Genomic DNA, 24665 nt, shown 5'->3' with positions numbered 1-24665 from the left:
TAACCACGTTATTGCTGGACGCCGTACTTCCCTCTCTCTGTCCATTTTGGCTTATTTGTCGATTGCAGACATACAGGCTGATGAGTGCAGCCTGGATGGAAGAAGCAGAAATGGGGCCCCGAGCTTAACCGGAGCTCCTTCAGATTGGGGCTTGGCAGGGCTTTGCACAGCCGCTCGCTCGCTCGCTCGCTCACAAAACGAGCGCGTCAGTCTCTGCGGCTGCCTAATGGCCACGCTGCTGCTGCTGCGGCTGCTCTTCAACACTTGGCAGTTGACAGTTTCTGATCCTTTTATTTTTTTGGGGGGGGGAGGGAGAAAGGTGCAGATAAAAGTAGCGGCACACACAGACGAGAAGCCGAGCCTGAGTTTCCCCCTTTTTAAAAAGTAGATGTTTGAAGAACAAAACGTCTCATGTGATGAAGATTTATTGATTATTTTTAAGTGAACGTCCCAAAACAACAGTGGCACAGATTGTGTTGAGGGCTTCACTGACATTCTGTAAATAATATCACTTTGCAGACTTTCCCCCTCACGGCTCGCTGACAACCTACACAGATCCATAGAATACTGGCATCGCTCACACAGCTTTTTTATTTCTCAGCGGACTGTGTCTGTGTGGACGTAAGATCTGCATGCAGACGAAGTAAGAAACACAATTTGTTTGACCCTGAGCTGAATATTGCGAGCGTGGCTGCGAGTTATTGTTGTATCAGTGCTGCCCGAGCGTCGAGGATGAAACCAAAGCTGGACCGCCTGCGAGAGAAGAAGAGAGAGACGCGACGGAGGAGCAGAAGCATGTTAGCAAAGAAGAGAATCTGCTGCTCCTCCGTCTATTTTAATCATTTTTCAAAGTATTTTAGCGTGCGGCGTAGTGCACCCGAGGCCGTGTGTGTGAAAACATGCGAGCCTGCTTTAGTGCCTCGTGTGCTCTTCCTTCTCTTCTTCTCTGCTCCTCTGTCAGCACGAGGATGTCACACTGCAGACAGCCACCGCCGAGGGGAGGGGAAGGGGGTGCAGAGGAAAAATCCACTCCGCCGTCGTCCAGCAGAGGTTGTAATCGATCGCAAAGGTTAAATAAAAGCCTGAAGCAGAAAAGCTGCATCCCTGCCAGACAGATCGTAAAAACAGAAAAAAGCTTTTCACGAGGAGAAACTTCATTTTTTTCCACTAACACTGCTTCATCTGCCAACCATGGCGACCAACAGATGATGTCCTCTGAGTCTGTACCCAGGCTCCATCTCCATTTATGTTCCTATCAGTGTTTTAGGGAGGCAGTGGCTCAGTTGGTAGAGCTTCTGCTTGGGAACAGGAGGGTTGCCGGTTCGAGGCCCTGCCGAGGCGCCCCTGAGCAAGGCACCGGACCCTCAATTGCTCCCCCCTCTGCGAAGGGTGGTAATGTAATGTAAGTCGCTTTGGATAAAAGCGTCTGCCAAATGATCGTAATGTAATGTAATGTTTTAAAGGGCCTCTATCAGGAAAGCTCAACCCTTTTTTTTTTTCTTTTTTTTTCCAAACAAGGTTGTGTAATTAGGAGTCACAGTTTTGGGGGTGATTATGTTGTCACACAAGCACACAGCCGGAGTTTGTTTTCAAACATGGTGAATTTCTCATCAAGCCAATTTACAATCAGCCACTGAGCAGAGCCTACGGCGCTTTGCTGGCTCCCATCATTTGCATGACAACCCTGAACATAATATGGATGTTGAATTCCTCTGGTTTGTGTGAGAATCTATGTGTGTGTGTGTGTGTGTGTGTGTGTGTGTCTGTGTGCTTAAACAGTGTGTGTCTCTGTGCGTGGAGGCGTGATCGTTCTGTCACAACCGCGGCTCAGAAGAAAGTTGAAACACCAAGTTAAAGTTAAAGAGGATGTATCTTATATCTATTTATCTGATAAAACGTCCCGCTTGGTGCCAGACGTCTCGGTTCTTGTGCTCCATTCCCGACATGTTTTCCCACCTCCTGCTTAATACAGTGGAATGGCTCTTGAAGTCAGAGATCCTACAGGGAAACTCGTCCAGAAACATCGACCCAGACTTCACCAGGAAGCAGAGCCCATGGAATCAAATCAAAGTGTGTTAAATTAATAAGAAGATCCAGAAAAATGTGTCATTATATATAGTTTGGTGTGTAATTTCTCATTCTTGCTTGGTGTATTTGAAGGCTCATGTTTAGTTGAGCTTTTGTGTGTCAGCCACGTTTCTCTTATTGGTTTGCTGTGTTTTAAAAGACTTTAGTAGCTTCCAAATGCAGAGCGGCTGTTTTTGATTTCCAGTGTTTGTGCCTGCAGCTCCCGTCGACCCAAACTCACCCGTTCATCAGTGAAACGGTTTCGTGGTTGACACGGACGACACCAGAGCACCTGTTGCTCTGAGCTTCTGTCTCAGACTTAAACTTTAAATCTGTGAACTCAAGCTCATCTCTAACGACGCCGCTCATTAAATGTCTACCTACCTGCTAATTCCGTTACACCGATCGGTCTCTGCAGAGGCCAAGGTCAGAGCCGCTGCCGCCGCCGCCGCCACCACCGTGACGAGCGGCTTTCACCGAGACAGAGCGTCTGCCCAGCGAACAGAGGGGATTGACAGTTAATCACAAGCACATTACACCTCTGGGATGGGCGGAACTGCAGCCTCTTGCCTGCAGCTCCAGCCTGCCTGTCATTATGATGACTCGCCAGCCTATCAGTGTCTGCCTCAGATTTATCTATTTGGCACCAGACTGTGGCCTCGTCTTCGGGATGAGCCTGGCACCTGTCCATCCATCAGCCGCTAAAGTCCTGCTGTGATGCCGCCGACACCACCGCTTTTTCTTCACCGCCGGTGAAGCTCAGGCGGCTTCATTCGCGGAGTGAAAAATAAATGCGGCGTCGCTGCTCCGGCAGTCAAAAATCTGCAGAGATGCTTTGTCCCTTCTGGCATGTTGAAGCCGTGTTAACATCCACTGAGGGAAACGCTGACTTTTTATTGGGACTTAAGTGTTTAGGGATGGTGTGGGTGGACAACTTTGCTGATGGCGCTGGTGAAGGCTCCTTCAAACAAGCCTGGTAATTACTGAAACCGTGCTGAAGGCCATAGGAAGTGCATGTGTTGACACCACTCTAACACGAGTTTGGAGTTCGAGGCGTGTGAACGGAGAGCGTGTGTGTGAAGAGGGTAGCAGAGAGAAAATGAGCAGATTGTATATAGGGCTGTTTTGGTTGAATGGCTTAATATGCTGATTTATCACTGTTGAACGTAATATGCTGGGATGTCGAGCGCCTGGAGTCATGCAATTAAATCACTGCGATGTTGACGCAGAGTGGAGCATTGGAAACTACAACTATCTTTCAAGTGCACGTGGGGAGAGAACGACGTTTTCGGGGGAATAAATAATTCCCACTTCAGTGTTTGGAAACAGATTTCCACGGGCAAGAATGTCAGCGTTAGCCAACTGCCATGCATTTCCTGTGGTAACTAGCTCATTAGGTTGGTGTCAGACAGATGACCAAACGGGCGGCTCGGGGTGATTATGTGGCTGCACCCTCCATCCCCTGCACGCCTCTCGCTGTACCGCAGGGCCACGCCGCCACGCTGACGTGCTAATGGGATCAGTCATTGATAACAAGCAGCTAATGAAAATCTAATCACAACACCAGCCTGTCAGTGGCTCGTCTGCTGTCCTCGGCTCTGCTGGGTATAATTCGCCGTGTCCTTCTGGGGGAAAATAGGCACTTTCAACACAGAAAGTTTTGTGAAGTAAATTAGGGAGTAAAGGAGCGTCGTGATTCCCTCTGTGAAGCTTCAAGCACAGTGAAGATTATGCAAATGAGAGCAAAATGACTTCCTCACTCCCTCGGCAGCGGTGGCGGCGTCGTCTGTTCAACAAAGCCAGCGCACATCTCGCCCCTCCGCTGCTGATGAATCCCTCGGGTGTGTTTCTCAGCGCCGCGTCACGTTTGTTAAGTCACTACCGGGCTGTGATCTTTCTTTGTTTCGCAGTGTCCAATAACTAAAGCTTAGATGCCTGTGTGTTTAAAAAACTCTGCTCGTCCTCTTGGGGAAGCTTGTGTGTGACCAATCAGTGATGCGAGCTGCGCTTTGCAGCCCCTGAATCATCAGAGAGTAATTACCCTCCCTGGAGCGAGGAGCTAAAATTGCTTCCTAGGTCCAATGGTGCGAAAATGCCTGAATTCCCTACAAAGAAAAAAGTTCTTGCAATGCGAAACGGGCTCACGCCAAATTCATTCATTCATTGATTCATTCTCTTTATTTATTTAATCCTCGTCTGAGCTTTTGAGGCTGGAACATGATGATGGCTGTTCGGTTTCAATACATCAGTCTGCTCCAAATAAAATTAGAGAAGAATTTGGAATAAGAGTGCAGCGTACTATTATTGTTTCCTCCTGTTCAGGCTGGAAAGTCTCCCAGAATAACAGCAGAGGAAAGATTTCGACCCGCTTCTCTTCCAATGTTAAATTTAGCTTTTGGGCTCGCGGAGGCACACAGGAAATGAACCGATGGAGCCCCCATTTATTTGCTACCTCTTCCTCCTGTGGTGATGAGAGGGTCAGGACATCTCAGGCCATGGCGATGCTTTATGTATCCAAGCAGGAAAGGTCACCCGCTGGATTAAAAGTAGATCGGAACACGGGGAAATGCACAGAATTCAGTCTGTGGCTGTAGGAGGCTGAGTGTTTTCAGGTGTTTTGGGAGCAGCTAACTGGACTGAAGCCCCCCAAGGCCCCGGTGCTGCAGTGAATCTAAAGGGTCAGGTTGTACGCTGGAGTGTGAAAGCCCGGGGGAGAGGAAATGTAGGGCGGTAGATGCAAAACCCATATGTGAACCGTCTCCAGCTGTTATATTGAAGAATTGTATCCGAGTTTCTATATCAGACCTGAAACACGTTCGCCAAGGCAGATTACATTCATGAAAATTTGATTTCATAGATAACAAAGTATGTATGATGTAATATAAGGCCGGGATGCTTTTATAGTCGAGCCTCAGTGGCAGATATATGCAAATACCGTATTTCACTTTCGTAATTGAGAACTATATTTCATTTATCCATCTTGATTGATGACGATATGGAAAGAAGCATGAAGCCATAGTGAAGCTCGGCACTTTTCAATATTGTATTTGCTTCTTTGTGAGCTCTTGGTAAATGGTACCATGGGGAGAGCGTGCGCCTGTTAGGTAGGGAGAGAGAGAGAGAGAGAGAGAGAGAGAGAGAGAGAGAGAGAGAGAGAGAGAGAGAAAGAGAAAGAGAGCGATAATGGCATTTCTGAAGAGTCGGCATGGAACACAGCAGAAGCTCCCAGATTGTCCCTGCGTATGTTGGGGCTGTGGCTGCTCTCAGCCTCCTGACCGCCATTTCTCAGAACGACAGCCGAGCGCTCCGGCACATCGCGGCCATCCGTCAGTGGCGCCCTCGCAAATACGCTGGGTGGCATCATCACGCTTACACCACAATCGATCAAGCTCTCATATAGAACACACAGCAAATGGATCATAAAAAAAAAAAAGGATGTGAAGGTGATTGTTGTCCTGCGAAATGTCACAGGAGCAATAAATGGGATCGTCAGGCTGAGACCTCCAGTGTTTCCATATCTCAACATATCTCATTTTCTAATTCTGTCTGCGTGCAATTAATTCGCAGTGCCACTCTCAATCTCCTGAATGCAGTTTCCTGCAGGTCTGAACCGTGACGTCTTCATCCTGCCCAGCAGCGGCGCAGGCTCGCACTCTGTCCAGCCTGCTAATGGTGATGCATGGCTCATTGGCGAGCACCTTGTTCACCGACTGCACAGAGACCAAATTAATCCGGTCTTTGCGGGTAACTAGTTTGTCGCTGGGTGATGGGGGTCCGACCACATGGCTGATGACATCCGGCACACATCTTGAGAGCCCCCAGGTTGAACTTATTCTCTCTCGCTCTGGCGCACTGCACATTGTGCCGTTCTCTGTACACACCTCAGGGTCGCTCATGGAAAACAAATATCTACTCCCCGATGTTCATTAAACCTTAAGCTACACACCTGCGTACTCTTTATCAGTCACATTTTGCTCTAACGCTGATACGCTCTGTTTCATCAGCTGTTACCACATGTGTCGTATGGTTTGTTGCATTGCCGTGTCGCTCCTCTGCTGCCCCTGCAGGCTACTCTGAGGGCCCAGCGGCAGACCTGCTGTTCCACTTCACCAGCAGCTAACAGCTCATTTTGAAAGGATCCTTTGAGTTTTAACAGTCCATAAAGCATTACACAAAAGGCAGATTCACAATTGTTCCATTCATTTCCATTTCTGGCAGTTGAAGCTGAATTAATCTCTTTTAATGAGTTACTAATTTCAGTCATATGGGCAATATCTGGGCAAGCATATGAGGGATTTGGTCTTGGTTTTGCAGAATGGCAGCAGACAGGCACCTCTGTCTGCTCGCTTGGCTCAGTCCAACGCTTCCACAGTGAAAGACCTTGTGCTAATTCTCAGTAACCCGCGGCAACATAGTCTGGAAAATCAGTTATTTTAGTATTATTGCAGAAATGCTTTATCATTAGTAAAGTGTGCAGTTGAATGATAACAACACGACACCAGAAGAGTTTGTGGGATTGCAGTCAGTTATTTTGTTGATTAGGCCTTTGAAGCAGAGAATGGAAAAGATCAGTAAAACCAGGACGCAACTAGAAATGCATTTCATGAAGAAAATGAGCTGTGATTGCAATTGCTGAAAAATGTTGCCGAATGCTGAAGAGCCTGAAAGAATGAAGCCTGAAGGCCTGAAAAATGTTGATATGGTTTCTGTACCTGAAAGGATGAAGAAGTAACAAGCAGTTTGAGTGACAGCTGAGGCTCAAATCCTTTGTGAGAAATAGATATTCGAATGGATTTTTCAGCTGTAAAAGGCTGAATACTTCGGAAAATGTGAAAGGTATGAACACTAAAAGTTATAGCAATAATGCCCTGAATGTTCTGAACATTTTGATCTTTGAATGGTGTCTGTAGGTTGAAGTATGCAGAACTAGTTGAGTGCCAAACAAACCTATGGCAGAAAACAGAAGAACAATACTGTGAATGCTGGAATCGATCGCAGCAATAAACGTCTGAGTACCACTGATGTCAAATGTCACATAGTCTTTAACAAATAAGCACAACTTGCCATTATCCTGCCTGTCTGCCTTCAAGTGGCCCCTAGAAAGCCTCGAGTCCACGGAGCTTTGAAGGTCTCAGTGTGCTCCAGGCTATGAGGCTGGAAGCCATGTTGGGGAAAACAACTGTATGCCTGTTTACACTCCATAGAGAGGTGAGGCCTGCCTGTCACAGTGAGAGGAGCCTGTGATTAGCAGGGATAGTGGTGCACACTTTCACTTTCACTATTTGTGGTGAAGCACAGGGTTGAAAAGGCTTGAGAGAGAAAACCAAACTTACTCTCACACCTCAGCACACCTGGACATTGCTGGTGTCATATTTCACCTGTGTGTGTGTGTGTGTGTGTGTGTGTGTGTGTGTGTGTATCAGTGATATGGGGTCAACTTCAAGGCCATTTTTAGGTGCAAACGAGTCAAATACTGCTTCTATGACTGCAACAATATAGGCGGAGATTCATTCAAATACAGGCAGGGACCACTGTTGTTTATCACCTGGGAGACGCAGGAGTGAACGGTGCAGTGTTCATTGAAGACAGATTGATCACACAGGGAGAGAGAGGAAGAGAAACAGAGCAAGGGAGGGGGAGAGAAACAGAGGAAAGCAGAGATAGAGAGAGAGGAAGAGAAACAGAGCGAGGGAGGGAGAGCGAGAGAGACAGAGGAAAGCAGAGAGAGATTAAACTGTGGCAGTTTTTATTATGACACCTACATTAAAGCCTGGGTAGCTGCAATATCGCATTAAATTAAATAATACATAGTTCACACAACATCTTTCCTTCCGTTGCCCTCTCCCACTCGTTTATTAGTTTGCAGGTATTTTGCAGTTCAACACAATCCTGCATTGCGTGGAAACCTTTCGTCTATGAATGTATCACAGATTGATTTTTTATTGTTGCTGTTAATGAACCTAATTCTCCCTGTTATCTTCTATAATTACAGAAAGTCTTAAATGTCTGACTTTTGTGTTGATCTGTGTGGTGCAGAAGAGACACTGGTGCACTGTGCTGCCTCCTTCATATGCATGGCGTCGTCTTTAAAGCGTGCAGCAGCCGCTCCCTATTAGCACTTGCAATCAACCGTCTTAGGGAATACACACACGACATTTCACATCCACGGTGGTGATTTGCAGTGAGTTTGGGTAAATACGCCCCCATGTGTCCAACCTCCGCCTCTCCCTCTTGTAAACACAGATTTTTTGGTATTTGTAGGGCATTTAGTAAACATGCAAGTGCGTGAATGATAGACATTTGCCTGACCAAGCGTGCAGATTTCCCCTCCGTCCTGTTTTCCTCATCTGTCGTCTCATCTGCCCGTCTCCTGGGCCCATCCTTCGCTGCCTGGAGGACAATTCCAAAGGTCAGCGCGGGCAGATTGTTGAGAAAACTCACCTCTCCTCTCCGCCTCTCTCCTCCAAACGAAGACAACACCACTTGCTGATGTAGTTCTTATCTCTCAAATGCTGGAAGGCACAGACTCCTTTCAAAATAGCGCCACATGTATTTCATTCAATTTTCTGCTCCAACACCATCCTCAGGTATACCTGACCCACGCTCTCACTCTCCATTTCCAGCGTTTCTGCGGATCAGGCCGTCCCCAGAGGTTCAGGTAATGGTCTGCTAGCCCTCTACTTTAGGTGATAAAGACCTGGAGGGGAGCCAGTCCGAGCTCACGCTTTGAATAAGAGGACGGGATGGAGTTAAGAGCAGAAATGGATGGAGGACGAGTTGTTAAGAGAACCGACAAAAAGAAAGTACCGGAAGAAAAGGTTAAGAATGCCCAGCGGCTCCATATTGTCTAATTCGATGCTTTCATTTTGTCACCTTCTGGTCGGTTTTTCATTTTAAATGAGCACTTAGAAAGTTGTAATATGAGTGCACTGGACAAGATGTCTTAAAACCCTTTAAAGAGGAGATTGAGCCCAGATGAAAAAATGAGAAGCTGAAGTGAATATTGTTCCATTATTAACATTTAGAAATGGTTGATAGCAGAGGTGTCATTTGGAATCGATCTCTCGCCAATGAAAAGGACTGCAGCCAGAGGGGCAGATTGTCTCAGAGAACAGAGAACGTCAATACGACCTGACCCACTTTAAATATTTCAAACTTGTAAGCGAGGGACGCAGTTTGATGGCTGAGAGGCGGCGATAAAGAAAAATGATACGAGGGAGAGAGGGAGCTTAAACAGATGGGGAGCCGTGAAGGATGGAATGAGCGAGAGGGGAAAATGAGACCGGGTTCATTTCAGGTGGTCGCGTCTCGGCCGCGGGGAGAGAAAAAGAAACTGGTCCGTCGCTTCTGGGGCACGATGCAAACGCGGCAGTGCTGCTGTATCGATCCAGCTGCATTACAGACGAATACAGCAGACGTGAGGGAGAATAGAGTGGAATCTGCTGCAGCCTCTGAATAAAAAAGACACAGTTAACATTTGATTCATCGCCTGTGTGCAAAAGGCTTTTATAACATCTGCTGCAAAATGATAGGATATGGAAGGATTCGCTTCAGCATGACGTAAATTAGACTCAGACACTTAAGGATGCTGAGAAATAGAAAATGACAAACAAACAGAAGATAACATACAGTATGTTCTCACTGTTTGTGTTTTTAACAGATTTAACTGATGAATGGGGGAGGCATTGATCAAACTGTTATTTCCCTCGATTTTATGTCCTCCAAAAAAATCTATTTGTCTTTGTATTTGTTGCTTTCAGAGAATCGCTGCTCATTGCATTTGGCAGCCACTCTGGATGCTTCCCTGCTATTTCAAAGTGAAAAGAAAAATGGCCAAACAACACAAATAATTATGTGTCAGAGATTCCCAAATCTGCAATAACAATCTAAAAATAAATAAAGTAAATGACTAAGCTTCGAAGAATCTTTGTCGCAAACACTTTGAGGTTTTTTTTTGTAATCATTTTTGCCCAGACCTTGATGAGCTAAAAATCTAAAATGACAAAGCAGCGACGGCTTCTATACAAACGTAGATCACAGATAATGAAAGAAGTAAAAAGCCTCTGTGCTGCAGAGTTAAGCACAAATTGTCGTCCTCATCTGAACAGAATCGGCTTCAGTCCTGCCCGTACCGATGCTGTCATTGTATTAAGTGGATTTAAGTCTGTGTGATGTCTTATTATTGCTTCGTCCCCGTATGAGATGTTCCATTAACAAGTCAACTTGTCCATCCTCTCGGCGGGTTCCCTTTTATCAAAGCTCTCATCACTGTTGCTTTTACATAACGCCGCACTCAAACTGAATTATCCCTTTGGTCGGAGGGGCTGAAATGCAGAGGGAGCGGGGAGAATAAAGTGTTTGTCATTTAGTTTGCACAGTGGCGGCATTAACACCACTGCAGTTTGTGACGTGTGAAGACTTTGATTAGAGTGATTACAGTATTACTGAAAGCTCCTATTGTCACTGTGGCATAAGGAGAGTTAACATATGTGTGCTGCTTGAATGATGACAGCAGTGTGCCGTCCCCCCCCCCCCACTCAGTTGAACACTCTATTCTTCACTTATTGATGTTGAAGGTTATTTCAGACAGAGGACTGAGAGAGCACCCTAGCAGATTAAGGCTGAAATCCCGCTTGACCTTCTGAGAAAGAAGGATGAGGCAGAGTGAAGACCCGAGCATGAAGGCCAGAGTGTTTTGTGTTTAAAGCTCGGGCTAACATGCAGTTCACAAGCAGGAAACAATATCAGGGAGGCGTCGTGAAGCAGCCCCTTCTTATGCGTCGGCCTGCAGTTTTGGATGCAGAGAGGAGCAGAGCAGATCGCAGAGTGACTCACATAGACAGAGGTTCTGTGCACCGAACGTAGGAGGAGAAAGAATGTTTAAATATCCCTTTAGTCTGTCTGTCCTGCTTTCATCTCTCTCCTCCTGCCTTGTTTCTGTTTTGAGCCTTCGTCTCCTCACACCTCAACCGCCCCAGACCTGTTTCTCCTCCTCTCTCCCCCTTGCGTCTCCCGCGGCGCCTCAGACGGCGTCACCTATATAGCTCGTGACCGCAGAGCATCCCAGTGGTGCCCTATATGAATTATGATGTTCTGAATCACTCCTAATCTTGTTATGGATGTTCCCGTGCCCTTGGGAGGGGGCATCAGTGGATGGATGGAACTTTTATCAGATTTCACGGTGCATTGGGGCATAATTCATGAAAGGAGCTGTCTTGTCTTTCCTGGTGTCTCAGGCATGCACGGGGGCGTTAAACGCTGCGATCTGATGAGGACTTTATTTAAAAAGCAGTTATTATTTACTGTATTTCCTCTTGAATAAAATATAAAGGTGACAGCTGAGGGCTCAATGTAACGAACGCCGCATCTGGGGGAAGTGATAAAAGCACAGCCATACCTTATGAGGCCCAGACAGAATTACAGTCTTACAATAAAGAGCGGTCAGGGCTGCCAGGTTTCTTGAGGCGACCGAATTGAAGTGCATTCGCTTTTAAGAAACGCTTTCTTCTTCCGTGTATGGCAGCAGTCATCAGGTCAATTTGGAACAAGGCCGACAGTTTGATGTCGACGATGACAACACATTTCTTATACCGAACCCTGAAAAGCAGAGAGAAGGACAAAACTTCTGAGCACAAATGTCCTCAATTCTGTTCAATAGAAGCCAGTTCATTGCATAATATTTAGAAATACACAAGAATTAAGAATGGAGTTTGTAAAAAGAGATAACCGCAGTGCTTATCTCAAATTTCCTGGTTATATTAATTATATATTCTTACATGACATGATGCAGATTCACTCAGCTTACATGATGTGTTACAGTTGTATAGGAAATTGAAGCTCACACAACATTCTAAGCCGGTACATCCCGTCAGATTTCATATATTAAGTCATTTGCTATCAGAATGTGTCTCACTTCCTTAATACAGTGAGACACCAAATGAACACAGACAGGTTTTTTTATACTTAAGTACAAACAGCATCGACGGCGGCTGAAATGGCTTCAAAACACAGTCGATGAGCAAACGCAAGAGACTTACTTGGAGATGACATATTGAAGGTTACAGGGAAAGTGTACAATCATGGCGTTGAGGACAATGAAGGCAGACAACTTCCATTTGAGCAGCACTTCCTTTCAGATAAATGGCCCATGGATTTCTCTGCCTAGTACGGGGGCCTTCATCATTACTGTGTCTGGGCTGCCCTGACCCCTTCACTTCTCTCCTTTTGATGGTTTGGTGAGAGGTGACAAGGTTTGCATGGCTTTGTGTAGACGTTATTCCCATCTGAACATAAAAGTACATTGGTTAAAATAAACTCACTCATGTCTAACACCTCATCCTGCCGTGCTGGAACGTCTCACATGCCGCCTTGTTTGTTGTTTGTGGGGGTTTTTTTCAATCAAAAGAAAATCGATTGAGTTCTCTTCCTCGCCATTCCGTCCTTGCCAATTGCTGTGCTTAAAAATTGGACACGTGAAGCAGGGAGGAGGCGCTGCTGAAAGTTTGCCTCCCATCCTCGGGCCATTTTCTGTGAAAGCATGGAAACAGTTACAGAAGGAATGTGATGGAATCGCTCAAAGCGCAGAGGGATTCTTCCTCGCTCTCATGCTTGCATGTCGCTATTTATGGCTGTATTTCTATCTCATCTCCGGCTAATACATACAAACGTTCGTCATAAGAGTCATCCTGTTGGCGCCGCAATTTAGCATAATGGCCCATCTGCGTTTAGTGATGCCGTGGATCATCTATACCATGGACAGAATGTGTCTAGGGTCTCAATTTAATTTGACCCAATGTTTAATTCATGGACACAATTTTCCTACATGCACATGCACATATAGCATATTGATCACTTGACTTCACCTACCTTTGATTAGAATCCCTGAGGTGCTTAGAGGGCAGCGTGGGGACTAGCTCATGTGCACTAACAGTACAGTTATAGTAGCGTGCAGAGTCAACAGAGGCGTATTAATAATGTCTATATATAAAACAGGGAGCAGACTTCCTCGCCGGAGCCAGCAGCCAGGACGGTTATTTTACGAGTCCCCTGAGGGCCCTGGGCAGCAGCAGAGGAGCGGGGTTTCTGAAAGATCTAATTAAGCAAAGCGGAATGAGGGTGTAGAGATCCTCGTGTTGACCGGGAGGAGACACAAATCAGGGCGCCGCTGACGGTGGACTGCAGGGCAATGGGGCCTGGCGGTGAGGCAGCGTCGTCATCCGGCCTCCAGATAACGGCCGCCTCCTTGCCTCCGCGCTCTTCGGTTTAACTTTCTGTTACCGCCGCGGGCGAGGAAGGAACCAAATCTCAGGCTCATTATGTCAAACATTAGCCCGCTAACGTCAACGTAGTTTGTCCCATTTGCGCTTAAAAGGGAGCCGGTTAGTGTTTCCTCAGCCGCCAGGGGAGGGGAAAGCAGGCGACCCCCAGGCGTCCATGAAGACAGAGAGAGAGAGAGACAGGGAGAGAGAGAGAGGGAGACAGAGAGAGGACAAATCAGAGTGTTGTGCTCATAAACAATGAGGCTAATGTTGCTCAAGCTGTGTGACATCATTACGGAGAATCGCTCGTGTGCCCTTTTGTCTTTTTTTCCCCGGCGATAATTCCCAATTTAGAGGTACCGACTGTTGGACAGGGAGATTTCTTTGTTTGGGGTGTTATTTACCCCCTCTGAGTGGGAAATAAATGTCTGCGGGACAATGAGGACGGCCAGGCTGCGTCTGTCTGGCCTCTGGGGATCATTTGTGACTGGGACACACAGAGACCTTGGGAGCACAAAGACAACAGGCCTGATTATGTGAGTACACAGGAAGGTCTCCAACACTGTGGGGCTAATCACGTTAGCGGGCACAGGCTCCGGGCGGGGTCTCTGTCTCTCTCGCTCTGTCTCTCTCTGTCTTACTCTCTCTCTCTCTGTGTCTATCGCTCTGTCTCTCTGTCTCTCTCTCTCTGTCTCTCTCTCTCTCTCTGTCTCACTCTCTCTCGTGGCTCATTTTCCCAAGAACGAGCCGCTCGCCTGCCGCTGATTGTGTGGCTTTATTCTGCGGTGAACAATTCCTTTCCCTGTTATCAACTGCCTACACACTAAGCAGTGAAATGCCGGTGAATACTTTCATTTGTCATCTCGCGGCCGCAATAAAAATGATTCAAAGCATTTTTGTTCCTTTTTTCTTTTAGCCTTGATTCATATCTGTGTCCCAACTGTAACTGCGGCTCATATGTGTCCAGTAGAAGCTTCAGATTTGAGACGCAGTTTGGCAAAATTGTGCTACAGACACACAGAATCAATCAGAATGAATGTATGTAAGTGCTTCGTACTCATTTAATGCTGCTCCTGACACACAACTGGTTACTGAACCTGCTAACCTGCGCTCCATCATCTCTCCCGCAGGATCCTACATGCTGGTGAACTCCTCCCAGCATGCCGTGGGGCACCGCGCCCAGCTCCTCCTGCAGACGCTGAGCGAGAATGACACGCACTGCGTCCAGTTCAGCTACTTCCTGTACAGCCGTGACGGCCACAGCCCCGGGTCGCTGCGGGCCTACGTGCGGGTCAACGGCGGCCCCCTGGGCAGCCCCGTGTGGAACGTCACGGGGTCCCACAGCAAGCAGTGGCACCCGGTGGAGCTGGCGGTCAGCACCTTCTGGCCCAACGAGTACCAGGTAGGAACTTAGATACACTGAGACTTACAGAAGCTGTAAATAACACTGATGATGAAGATCTGCAGTCCCATTGGCCGTCATGGTTCCGCTGATCACTGCTCATTTTAGCCTTAAGGTGAATCTGGTGTTAATTACCTGCATTTGCAATTTAATTAGCTTGGACTCCCTTGTGATTCCTCTCGGTGCTTCAGGGCCCCAACAAGGCTCTGTTTCCCTCTGAGGCCCGTTTTCCCAGCCTTCCCTCCACTTTACCTTTGCGTATCATCTCCTACTTACACCATCATTGACTGTTGCCTGACACCTCGTGTGTGTGTGTGTGTGTGTGTGTGTGTCTATGTGCCATGCAGGCTCGAGGGCCTCGCCAATAATAATCCACTTTCTTTCCAGTCTTTTTTTCCTGCAAACTCTGCAGAGCTGTCAGAAAGCAATTAATGTGAGTAGCGGAGGTTTTATCAAGAACTGTCAATCCCTCTAACTTAATTAAATTCCGTTCGGCCATGCAAGATCTGACCTTCCCTGTGTAAATAATAGGCCCGGTGTACTCGCAGTACAGCGGCGGTGTAGGACGACACTGTTCCACCAGCATCAGAAGATCAGACGACGAGGCTGCGGCTGTAAATTGACGTCCGCAAATGTTATTAGACGGAGAAAGTACTCAAATACTCAAATTGATATTGATATTGACAGAGATCCCCAGAACATCAACACTCCCTCGTCTTCATCCTCTCAGCAGGGGGGGGAGGCTGGATCGGTTCATAGCAGCACCATTGGCTCCCACTAATCAATGTCATTTCCAGTCCTGAGCTCCGCCACTAATGAGCAGAAGCCGATGGGACGCGTTCATCAACTCGCTCTCACAACACAACAAATAATGAGTTTAGGACCGTTGCTGGATTCTGCTTTTGGTGGCATTTCTGTCCTGAATCATTCCCTTTAAAACGGAAGACCTTTTTTCTTCTTCTTCTGCTTCCGTTTTTCCATTATTTATCTGCGGCCCTCACAGTGACTGAGCTGGGGATGGGTTTAGGGTTGATGGACACACAGAGAGGTGAGGCAGACGAGATCAATTCTACAGTAAATACATGAATGAAACGCATTGTTCTGTCCTTTAACGTCTCTGAGTTGCTTTGCTGAAGTTCTATCGATGTTGGCTGTGAATTGAAGTGCTTGTGTTTGTACTTTACTGCACAGTTTTCTTTGTCTGCCACATTCTAATTCTGTCATTTTTTTCTTCCACTACATTTATCTGAAACTATTTTTTACTTAGAGATTGATATCAGAAGTGACACAGATCAGGAGAGGGAATTCTTTCAACCGGAACCGAAACTGGAGACAATTGGAGATGTTTGGATTTTCTGTGTCATTATTTCTTTGGACCCTTTGATCCGTGTTTATTTACACCTTTCAGTGAAAAAGCTACCGCCTCCATTTTTAGGTTTGTTCATTACTGGTGCATTAACACGAACAATTAACATGTACCGCTTACATATGAATGCACACTTCACATTGACTAGTTAAACCCTTCATACCTGAGCTAATAAACATTATGTCACTCCATTGCCACTCTTAAAGCAGGACTTTCTCTTTTCATATATGAGTACTTTGTCCTTCTATGGCAGATCTGTGAGTAAACGGCTCGTTCTGGAGTGAGTCAGTTGTTGTGCAGCTGCCAATGAGAAGCTTCTGTCAGGAGAGGAAGACGTGTTTATAACGGGCTTGATGAGGAGGAGGAGATGAGTCTAATGACAGGCGAAGCAGCACAGGAGAAGGAGATTGGAACCAACATTAAAATTGGCTTGGGCAGCAGAGCCTTTTTATAGAGCTGCTCAGACAGCAAATGGGCTGAGTTTCATCTAACGTGGAGGAAAACACAGTATTAGTGTTTAATTTTGGGTTTGAATTTGCCTCTAATTTAGGAGATTTAGTCACCGGGTAGAAAAAATGTCTCATATGTCTAATTGCTGAAGTCAGTGATGCTACTTCGCTTGAATCTTTCATCCAACTGAACAAACTGACTTACACACACACCACAACTTACATCTCTAATCCCTCTGCAGTCAAACGTCCCGTCAGCGCTGAATGACAGGCGGCGGCGTATCGCAACACGTCACTGCTCTCTTTTACCCAGGAAAGAACAGAGACGGGGGGGGCGGATGGGGAGTTGTTGAGCTGAATGTTTCCAACAATAACACCGTCTTAAACAAGGCTGGATGCCCTCTGTGGTTAACCAGCGACGGTGCAATGACAAGAGCAAGATAAACACCAGAGACGAGAGCAGAGAAGGGAAAAGAGAACAGGAAGCGTTGGTGCTGCAGCAGATCTCTCTCAGTATTCTTCAGGGACTCTTGGCTCTTAAGCGTGTTACCTCCTGCGTGTGGGACTTTAAATATGAGAGGCTTTTGGTTCTATCAGCTCTGTAGCCGGTTTAATACAATCAGAGTGGATTTGAAGCGATAGGCAGGCAGATTTACATTGGACTGGTAAAGCACTCGTTTGAAGCCGAGGTTGTACGAGAGGCCTTCTTCCTCTTCATTGTCTCTGAGTGAAATAAATCTCAGGAGGACACACAGATCGTTTAATAGGCACTTTTCAAATCCGCAGGTTTTTCTGCCTTATTAGTTTTCAGGTCATATTGGAGCGCTCGGCTCCTTTCCTGCTGCACTGTGATCATAAAATCACTACCAGCTTTTGACTGTGCTCATAAAAATGTGAGAATACTCGTTGTTTTTTTAATGTTTTTGCAGTGAAATGAACGCCAAGTGTACCAAACATGCTGTGAGTGTGGAGGTTATGTTATTGTGGAATGTAATTAAAACTCAGAGGCTGAGAGGAAAAACTAAATCACCCCCATCTTATTTATCTTATTTGTGTGCACCTCTGGTCATTTATATAATTTTCTCAATTCCTTAGTACTTGGCACAATTTAATTCTGAAGGATTTTATTTTTTTGTTTTTGTAAATGTAAAGATTAGGATGAGGTCAAAATATTGAATGTCACAGGCTGCACACACACACGCACACACACACACACACGCACACATTTCTTCCTCCTGCAGAGTGGAAGAGGAGGGAAATGGAAGGTAGTGTGATCACACAGAGACGTGCGTTTGGGTGAACATGGTCGTATACCTCTCTCTCTCACTCCCTGTGTGTGTGTGTGTGTGTTATTGGTAGACATGTTTGCTCTTGCCCGACAGACTTGTTATCAAATATTAAAGATGTTATCAGATCCTCTTAGACTTCCAACTAAACCTGTAGATATGTGTCCTCTCTCTCTCTCTCTCTCTCTCTCTCTCTCTCTCTCTCTCTCTCTCTCTCTCTCTCTCTCTCTCCCTCTCCCTTTCTCTCGCCCTCGCCCTCTCCCTCTCTTTCCCGTCTGAATCTGATCTGATCAGATTCCTCCGGCTTGTGTTTGTATTTTTCTTCCTTCCTTCTCCGTGTGTTGGTGTGGCTTGTATTCTTCATTACTTCTTCCATTGTCATCCTCCCTGTGGCAGGTTTTGTAGTGTGGATCCAGCTGAGCCACATGTGGCCCCATAGGGACTGCAGGTGCTGTCGTCTCTGTTGTATCATTAATAGAACACAACCACCAAATCAAAAAGGGATTAAGCTTTTCTTTTGTATTACACTTTGGTGTGTGTTTGTTTGTTGGTATTTGGTGTTCAAATCAATAGGAAGATGACAGGAAATATCCCATACTGATCAAATATCAAGGACCAAAATGAGCAGATTCCCATTGAAATGTCTCTTCATCTCTGTTAAGACCATGAGCTGTGCCAGAACAACAGCTCCTCTATTATGAAAGAGCGTACATCATTATTTAGTCCCGTTCCAAGGACAGGTCCATGTTAGAGCACGTGCATATGCACAGTGCTCATGTGAGACAGAATTACATACAGTTGAGAAAAATGGGGGAAGAAAGCGTGCCAATGTTTCCAATAACAGAAAACATGAAGAGAAAATCCCTTTTTTTGCTCATCTCAAGGCTTGTACCAAATCTCGATCTGTACCAAAGCACTCCACTCCACGCCCATAATAAAGCCACCATGGCAACAATATGTTAGTGTTATTGCCTTCTTGTTCATTTGTAAGACTCGTTTATTTAAAAGGGGCAAGTTCACAGAGGAGAGGCACATCAAAGACTCGCTAATGAGAATTTTATGTCTCAGCTTTTTTGCTAATTTCTCCGATTTCCCCACTCGTAGCCTAATGAGAGACCTGCCAGACCCGCCCGGGGCCGTCCAGAGGGACTTTATGAAGTCGAGGACAAATTGAGATTCCTGACACACGTTTTAACGGCGCTGTCAGACGCAGACTTCTGTCCTTTGGCATTTTCCACCTGGGCTGATTTACTTTAGCATGTGACCTTTTGTCTGTGAATAGTTAAGGAGTTATCTGTCCCTGACTGTGGCTAATGGTGAGTGAAAGGCTCTCTGTCTAGTGGCTCCTCCTTACTACAGTGGAAAGGGTGAAGACTTGTCGTTTACAGACCTTGAAAAATGGGCTTTTGAATTGTATACATTACAACCTCCCTCTAAAAGCCGATATTACAGGGTAATTTAATATGATCTTATAATGTGCTTTTTATTCCTCACATAAATCACTGTGTGTGCTGCCCCTCTTTTTATTTTTTCCTCTACAAAGGATAATTTCTGCATATTTTCTTTTGAACGTAAAGTAACCACTCATTAAAATTAAGTGCAGGCACAGGGAAGGTTTCAGTGGCAAAGTGGCTTTCAGTGAAATGTGGGAGGCTTGTTTATTGAAACAAATGCTCTGAACGTCTCACTGTCCAGGCAAATGGCCGAGACAACTGAGAATCAAGCAGCGATCAATCTCCCATCCAGCACTTTCGCACCAGCAGAGTAATAACACCTTCACTTATCCATTCCAAATATTAAGCTTCATCTGTTTTTTTAATGTCCTGGCTAATTCTGATGGCGCGGCGACACGGTGAGATCTACACTTCTGGCTCGCACGATACGAAGAGAGGAAAGGGTAAGGGAAGCGAACAAGAGATGGACGGCCAAAGAAATAAAAGAAGACAAGCTCAAATTGAGTGCGGGAGGGAGAGAGAGAGAGGGGAAGAGAGAGAGGATGTTAATATAAACCTAAGCTCAGAAAAAGCTGTTGCATCTTACAGCTCCAGGTTGCAACTCTGACTGGAGGAGGAGGAGGAAGAGGGGGGAGGAGGGGGAGGGAGAGGGGGAGGAGGAGGAGGGGGAGGGGGAGGAGAATTGACACTGGCAGAAGGAGATTAGCCCGAGTCTTCCTCAGGAGAGCAGCCAGCAATAGACTGAGCGAGGTCACCGTCCAAGTCCAAGGCAGCCAGCACCTTTCCTCCAGCTCTCCCTTCACCCCTCTTCCCAGCTCCACCTCTCCTTCTGTCATCTTCTACCCTTTCCAACTTCCCCGCCCCTTACACTTTTTTATCCACAGATTTTTGTCTTCACTCCCATCATGCTGCTCTGTGTGTGTGTATGTGTGTGTGTGTGTGTTGATAGGGTTTGTTGCTGTAATCAAACTCGCTCTCCCTTCCAGAACTGTTTCTCTTCTCCCTGTGGAAGCTTGGAATGTTCTCCAGAGGTCCTTGAAGTGTTGTTGTGACTCTTGAATCGTCTCTGCAAACACACACACGCGCACACACACACACACACACACACACACACACACACACACACACACACACACGCACACATTCTGCTGAGGAAGACCATGTCCATGTACACAGCAGAAACAAATTGCTACAAGGTTCTAATATATTCTTATATGACTTTGCCAAAATGATAAAGGCATTCCAGCCGGCTGCTTACACACATTTAAATGTCAGACGAAGGCATAAAAAGTGGCCGGCGGTGAATCGAAGCTCGTTTGTGTGGCCTCAGTAAAAATCAAGAGCCGGTGATTGGAACCATGTTGTAATCATTTGGCCGGGAGATTATGAGGAACAATAACTCAGCGGCGTCCCTTCGCTCAAACGTGCGGATGGAGAGCGTCCTTGGCTCTGAAGAAAACAAACGTCACCCCGGTGTCTCATAACTCTCTCACCATTACTGAGGATGTGATTTGATATTGATCAGATTTCACGAGAGTCGACGCCCACATCACCCCTCTCCTCTCCCCCCCCTCTCCTCTTCCCCCTCCCCCCATCTTCCCCATCCGGCTTATTGTTCCATAGCAAAGTGGCGTTTGTCCTCCCTCGGGTCCTTCTGGCCTCTTGCACCTGTTATGTCTCCACAGCAGCTCCGCGTCCAGAATGTAGAATGGAGCTCAAGGCTGAGACTCACTGTGCGTCCTGATGAAGACATTATTTCTCCCTCTCGGCCCTGCGGACTGAAAGCAAAACATATCTGTCTCTCTATTCTCTGTTGTTTTTTTTCTCTCTGCATTTCTGTCGCCTGCTCCCCCCGCTGGCTCGTGTTTTGGGTCAGCAGATGTGCGAAAACGTGACGATGTTGTGCTCGTTTATAATTAATGCGTCTGTCGCCAACAAGGGACAAGAGCCATAGAATTCACGCAGCTCTTAATGTCCTTTCGAAAAATGCTCCTACGCTTGAGTTTGGAGAGCGGTGAGGTTAGACACAAGTGTCTACTTTAGTTGTTATGCTTATAAATTAAAAGTGTTACTCATCTGCACGCGCTCTCTCTCCCTCTTACCTCTCTCTCTCTCTCTCTCTCTCTCTCTCTCTCTCTCGGTTCAGGTGCTGATTGAGGCGACCGTTTCCAGGGAGCGACGAGGCTACATTGCCATAGATGACATCATGGTGCTCAACTATCCCTGCTGTAAGTGCCTCTTCTCTCCATAAATTGCAATTACAGGAAGTGCCAGAGGAAAAAAAGGTTTAGTGGTTTTTGGAGAAGATGTATTTCTGAGCCGGTGTGAGAAATAAATCGACTGGGGGGGGGGGGAGTGTTAGAGTTACGGTAGAGCGGCCGGTTTGTCCCCAAGCATTCTGCAATCGTGCTTGTTGACCTCCACACTCTGCCACATCCTCTTTTTTTTTATCATACAAACTGATAAATTCTTTAGGAAAGTTTCCCATCATGCTGGAGTGTTGTGCTTGGCGGCTGTGTGGAGATGTTTTCCCCTCAGGCTGAACCTTGGGGGGGGGAGGGTTTGTCATCTGCGAGTCTCTGCTGTGGGCGGTTCTTCTCATATCAGCAGTGGATGAGTGAGGGCAGGAGATGCGTTTGCTTTCAGCCCCATGAGGAGCTTGTGTCAAACATTCACTGAGACCCCCCCCCGAGCTTAATACCTGGACAAGCTCTCACACAGTCATACACACACACACACACATAAATAAACACTCCGTCTCCAAAGGACTGATTCAACAGCTCCGTTCTGCTTTTAAGTGGCTTTTACATAAGCGACATGAGCTGGAGGAGAGCGTTTCCTCTCATGGGGGAGTTTGTCGTGTTTCTGTCCGTTGTTTCCTGTCTTGCTCGAGTTGAACTTTCTGGGTTGCGGCGTAGCAGAGGAGGCCGAGTCATGTCATCCGACGAAGCGACGGGCTGAGAGTTACTTAACCCTGCGATGTGTAAACCACCCAACGAGCCCGGCCCTTTTCTCCCCGAGACAGCAGATGGCATCTCCTGCACGCTCCCACGACAGCCATTAAATAATTAAGACTCTCATCAAGACCTGAGCGCGCCGCGTGATGTGGCTCGCAGCCAGCCGGCGTCACTTGGCAAAGGGAGAGGGAGAATCAAAGTCAAGCCAAAGAAAAGGGAAAAAAAATGTGATAAACCTCCGTAAATCCCTCCGTGTGAATCCTGGTTAAACCACGGCTGACATTTCTGCCCGGCTCGGCTTTCCACTCTGAAACCGATGAAATGAAATATGAATCATGTTAAAGAGGCCCGGGGACGCGATCTGACACATTTAGCTGAAAAGCGACGCCGATCTTGCCAACTGCAGTCTGTTTTTCCCTCCTCATTCACACTCGTCTCTGTGTGTGTGTTTGCGTTCGGGGTCTCGAGCATGAATTATGAAACAACACGACCACCTGCGGGGACACAAACACAAGCGCTCCTCCCTTTCATACTCACACATGTATGAAAGCCTCAACCTCAACAAATTGTCACCGCACCGAAAGCAGCGACCAAACAGACCCCAACGCTCGCTCGCTTGCTCGTTTGCTCGCCTGTCAGTCATTTTGTCCTGACAGGTCGGGTCAGGGGCCCTTACCTCTCTTGTCAGAAGGCAGACTGCAGTAATCAGGCTCCGGCTCGGTGATTTGGCTCAGCGGGGGTTTCAGTGCTCGCTGCTCCATTGTTAATCATAGAATTGAGAGGGTGACACAGCGGCGGGTCCACGTTATTACTCAATATGTGGAGGGCTGATGAGTTTCTGTAGGTTTATAGAAACAGGATAAACTAATACACAGATGATCTCTTATAAGCACCCAATACATTTAATATTATGAAACAGTATATATAATTAAGCATTTCATATCCACTTTTATATGCAATTCCTTCAAAGAATTAAATGCTACATATTTTCTATCAGAAGCTGCATTTGCTGTTATGTCTAATGACTAACAGGGGGGAAGGCACTTTGCACAGTCGCTGCTCGTTAGTCAGTAAAGCTTCTATTAAAAAGCAAGTATTTCTAACTTTCCACTGAGAAAATCTTTGTTGAAGTTCGACGATATCCAATGAATAATTCAGAGCGATCGGACCGTTTCTGCACCCAGTCGTTCACTAGAAATGCCTGGAATTCCTGTTTGTGTTTTTGAAGAACAAAAGGCTGTGATAAAAAATGTGGCTTATGTGGCTGACAGGCATTGTGAGCAGTTGAAAGGTAATAGAGTCTTTTGATCCATTCCTGCCTCTCGCTATGTGTGCGTATGTGTGTGTGTGTTTGTTTAGATAAGGCGCCCCACTTCTCCAGGCTGGGAGACGAGGAGGTCAACGCTGGGCAGAACGCCTCCTTCCAGTGTGTTGCTGCTGGAAGGGCATCAGAGACGGAGAAGTTCCTGCTGGAGGTAAGTAGGTTTAATGGAGGAATTTAATGGCCCCCAAACACCAAACACCTGCGCCTCTGACCCCGACGTGTTGTGTTTGTTGTAAATGCTTTTATTTTCTTCTTTTCCACCCTAAAGTTAGATATTACCCACCATAAATAACTCACCGTACACTTGGAAAACAGCTTGTTAAAATAAGACTTTGGCTGGATGGATCCATCGTGATTCAGAGGCAGCAGAGAGGGGCTCATACCTCTGACAAGGCCGAATAGCCACCATACACAAGTCTTTTCTACATATTGACATTATTTCAAATCTATGAATTTTCTATACAACCATAAAAGAGTTTTGGCAGGATATTGACTCCAAACAAACAAGCTTCACCAGGATTTGTCTTGTCTTGACAATGAGAACATGACTAGGAATAGAACTTGACTTTACCTGTCATAATAAGAAAATCGTAAACCTATATCTGCGTATTTTATGGGTTCTTTCTTGGTTCGAGTCCCCAACCTTCCACTGAATTCTGTCAAAAACGATTGGAATCACCTAACTGGCGTACAGAGGTAAAAAACATAAATTCTTTGACTAAGGCGACGAATAACTGTGATAAAAGACTTGTAAAATGCGACAGGATGTATCTGAACTCCTTTTCTCCAATCTGAAAGTCCCAGACATCTCTAAACTGAAAGTAAAGATTGTTGTGGCGTTGTGGTGCTGTGAAGGACACAAGGGCCTTGGTGCCACATCGCATCGCGTCACCATACTTTGACTTACAAAAGCACCTTTTTCCTGCCTTTCTTCTTCTTCTCTCCCCCTCAACTCGCCCCGATTTTATTGTAATCATGTATTTCTGTCTTAGATCATTGCTTCACCTACACACGTATGCTCGTTCTTCACCTCCGCTGTGGCTCCGAGGCTTCCAGTTCTTTTCCCTCCTTCCGCAATTACGCCGCCGCACATTCAAACGCC

At 46.4% G+C, this 24665-nt stretch overlaps 1 protein-coding gene across 1 annotated transcript in view; it reads left to right on the top strand.

Annotated features, from left to right (window-relative positions):
- ptprub (protein tyrosine phosphatase receptor type Ub) overlaps positions 1 to 24665 on the top strand; it is a 131614-nt gene that overhangs the window by 54484 nt on the left and 52465 nt on the right. The window contains exons 3-5 of the mRNA XM_076160814.1: positions 14456 to 14727; positions 21429 to 21510; positions 23599 to 23714. Of these exons, the coding sequence (XP_076016929.1) occupies positions 14456 to 14727; positions 21429 to 21510; positions 23599 to 23714 (470 nt within the window). The remainder of the gene's footprint in view (positions 1 to 14455; positions 14728 to 21428; positions 21511 to 23598; positions 23715 to 24665) is intronic.

This window comes from Genypterus blacodes, unplaced genomic scaffold (genome assembly GCF_046128005.1).
Source record: "Genypterus blacodes isolate CSIRO-AG114 ecotype Tasmania unplaced genomic scaffold, CSIRO-AGI_Gbla_v1 ptg000107l_1, whole genome shotgun sequence".
NCBI lineage: Eukaryota > Metazoa > Chordata > Actinopteri > Ophidiiformes > Ophidiidae > Genypterus > Genypterus blacodes.
This window is presented reverse-complemented; position numbering and strand designations above follow the sequence as displayed.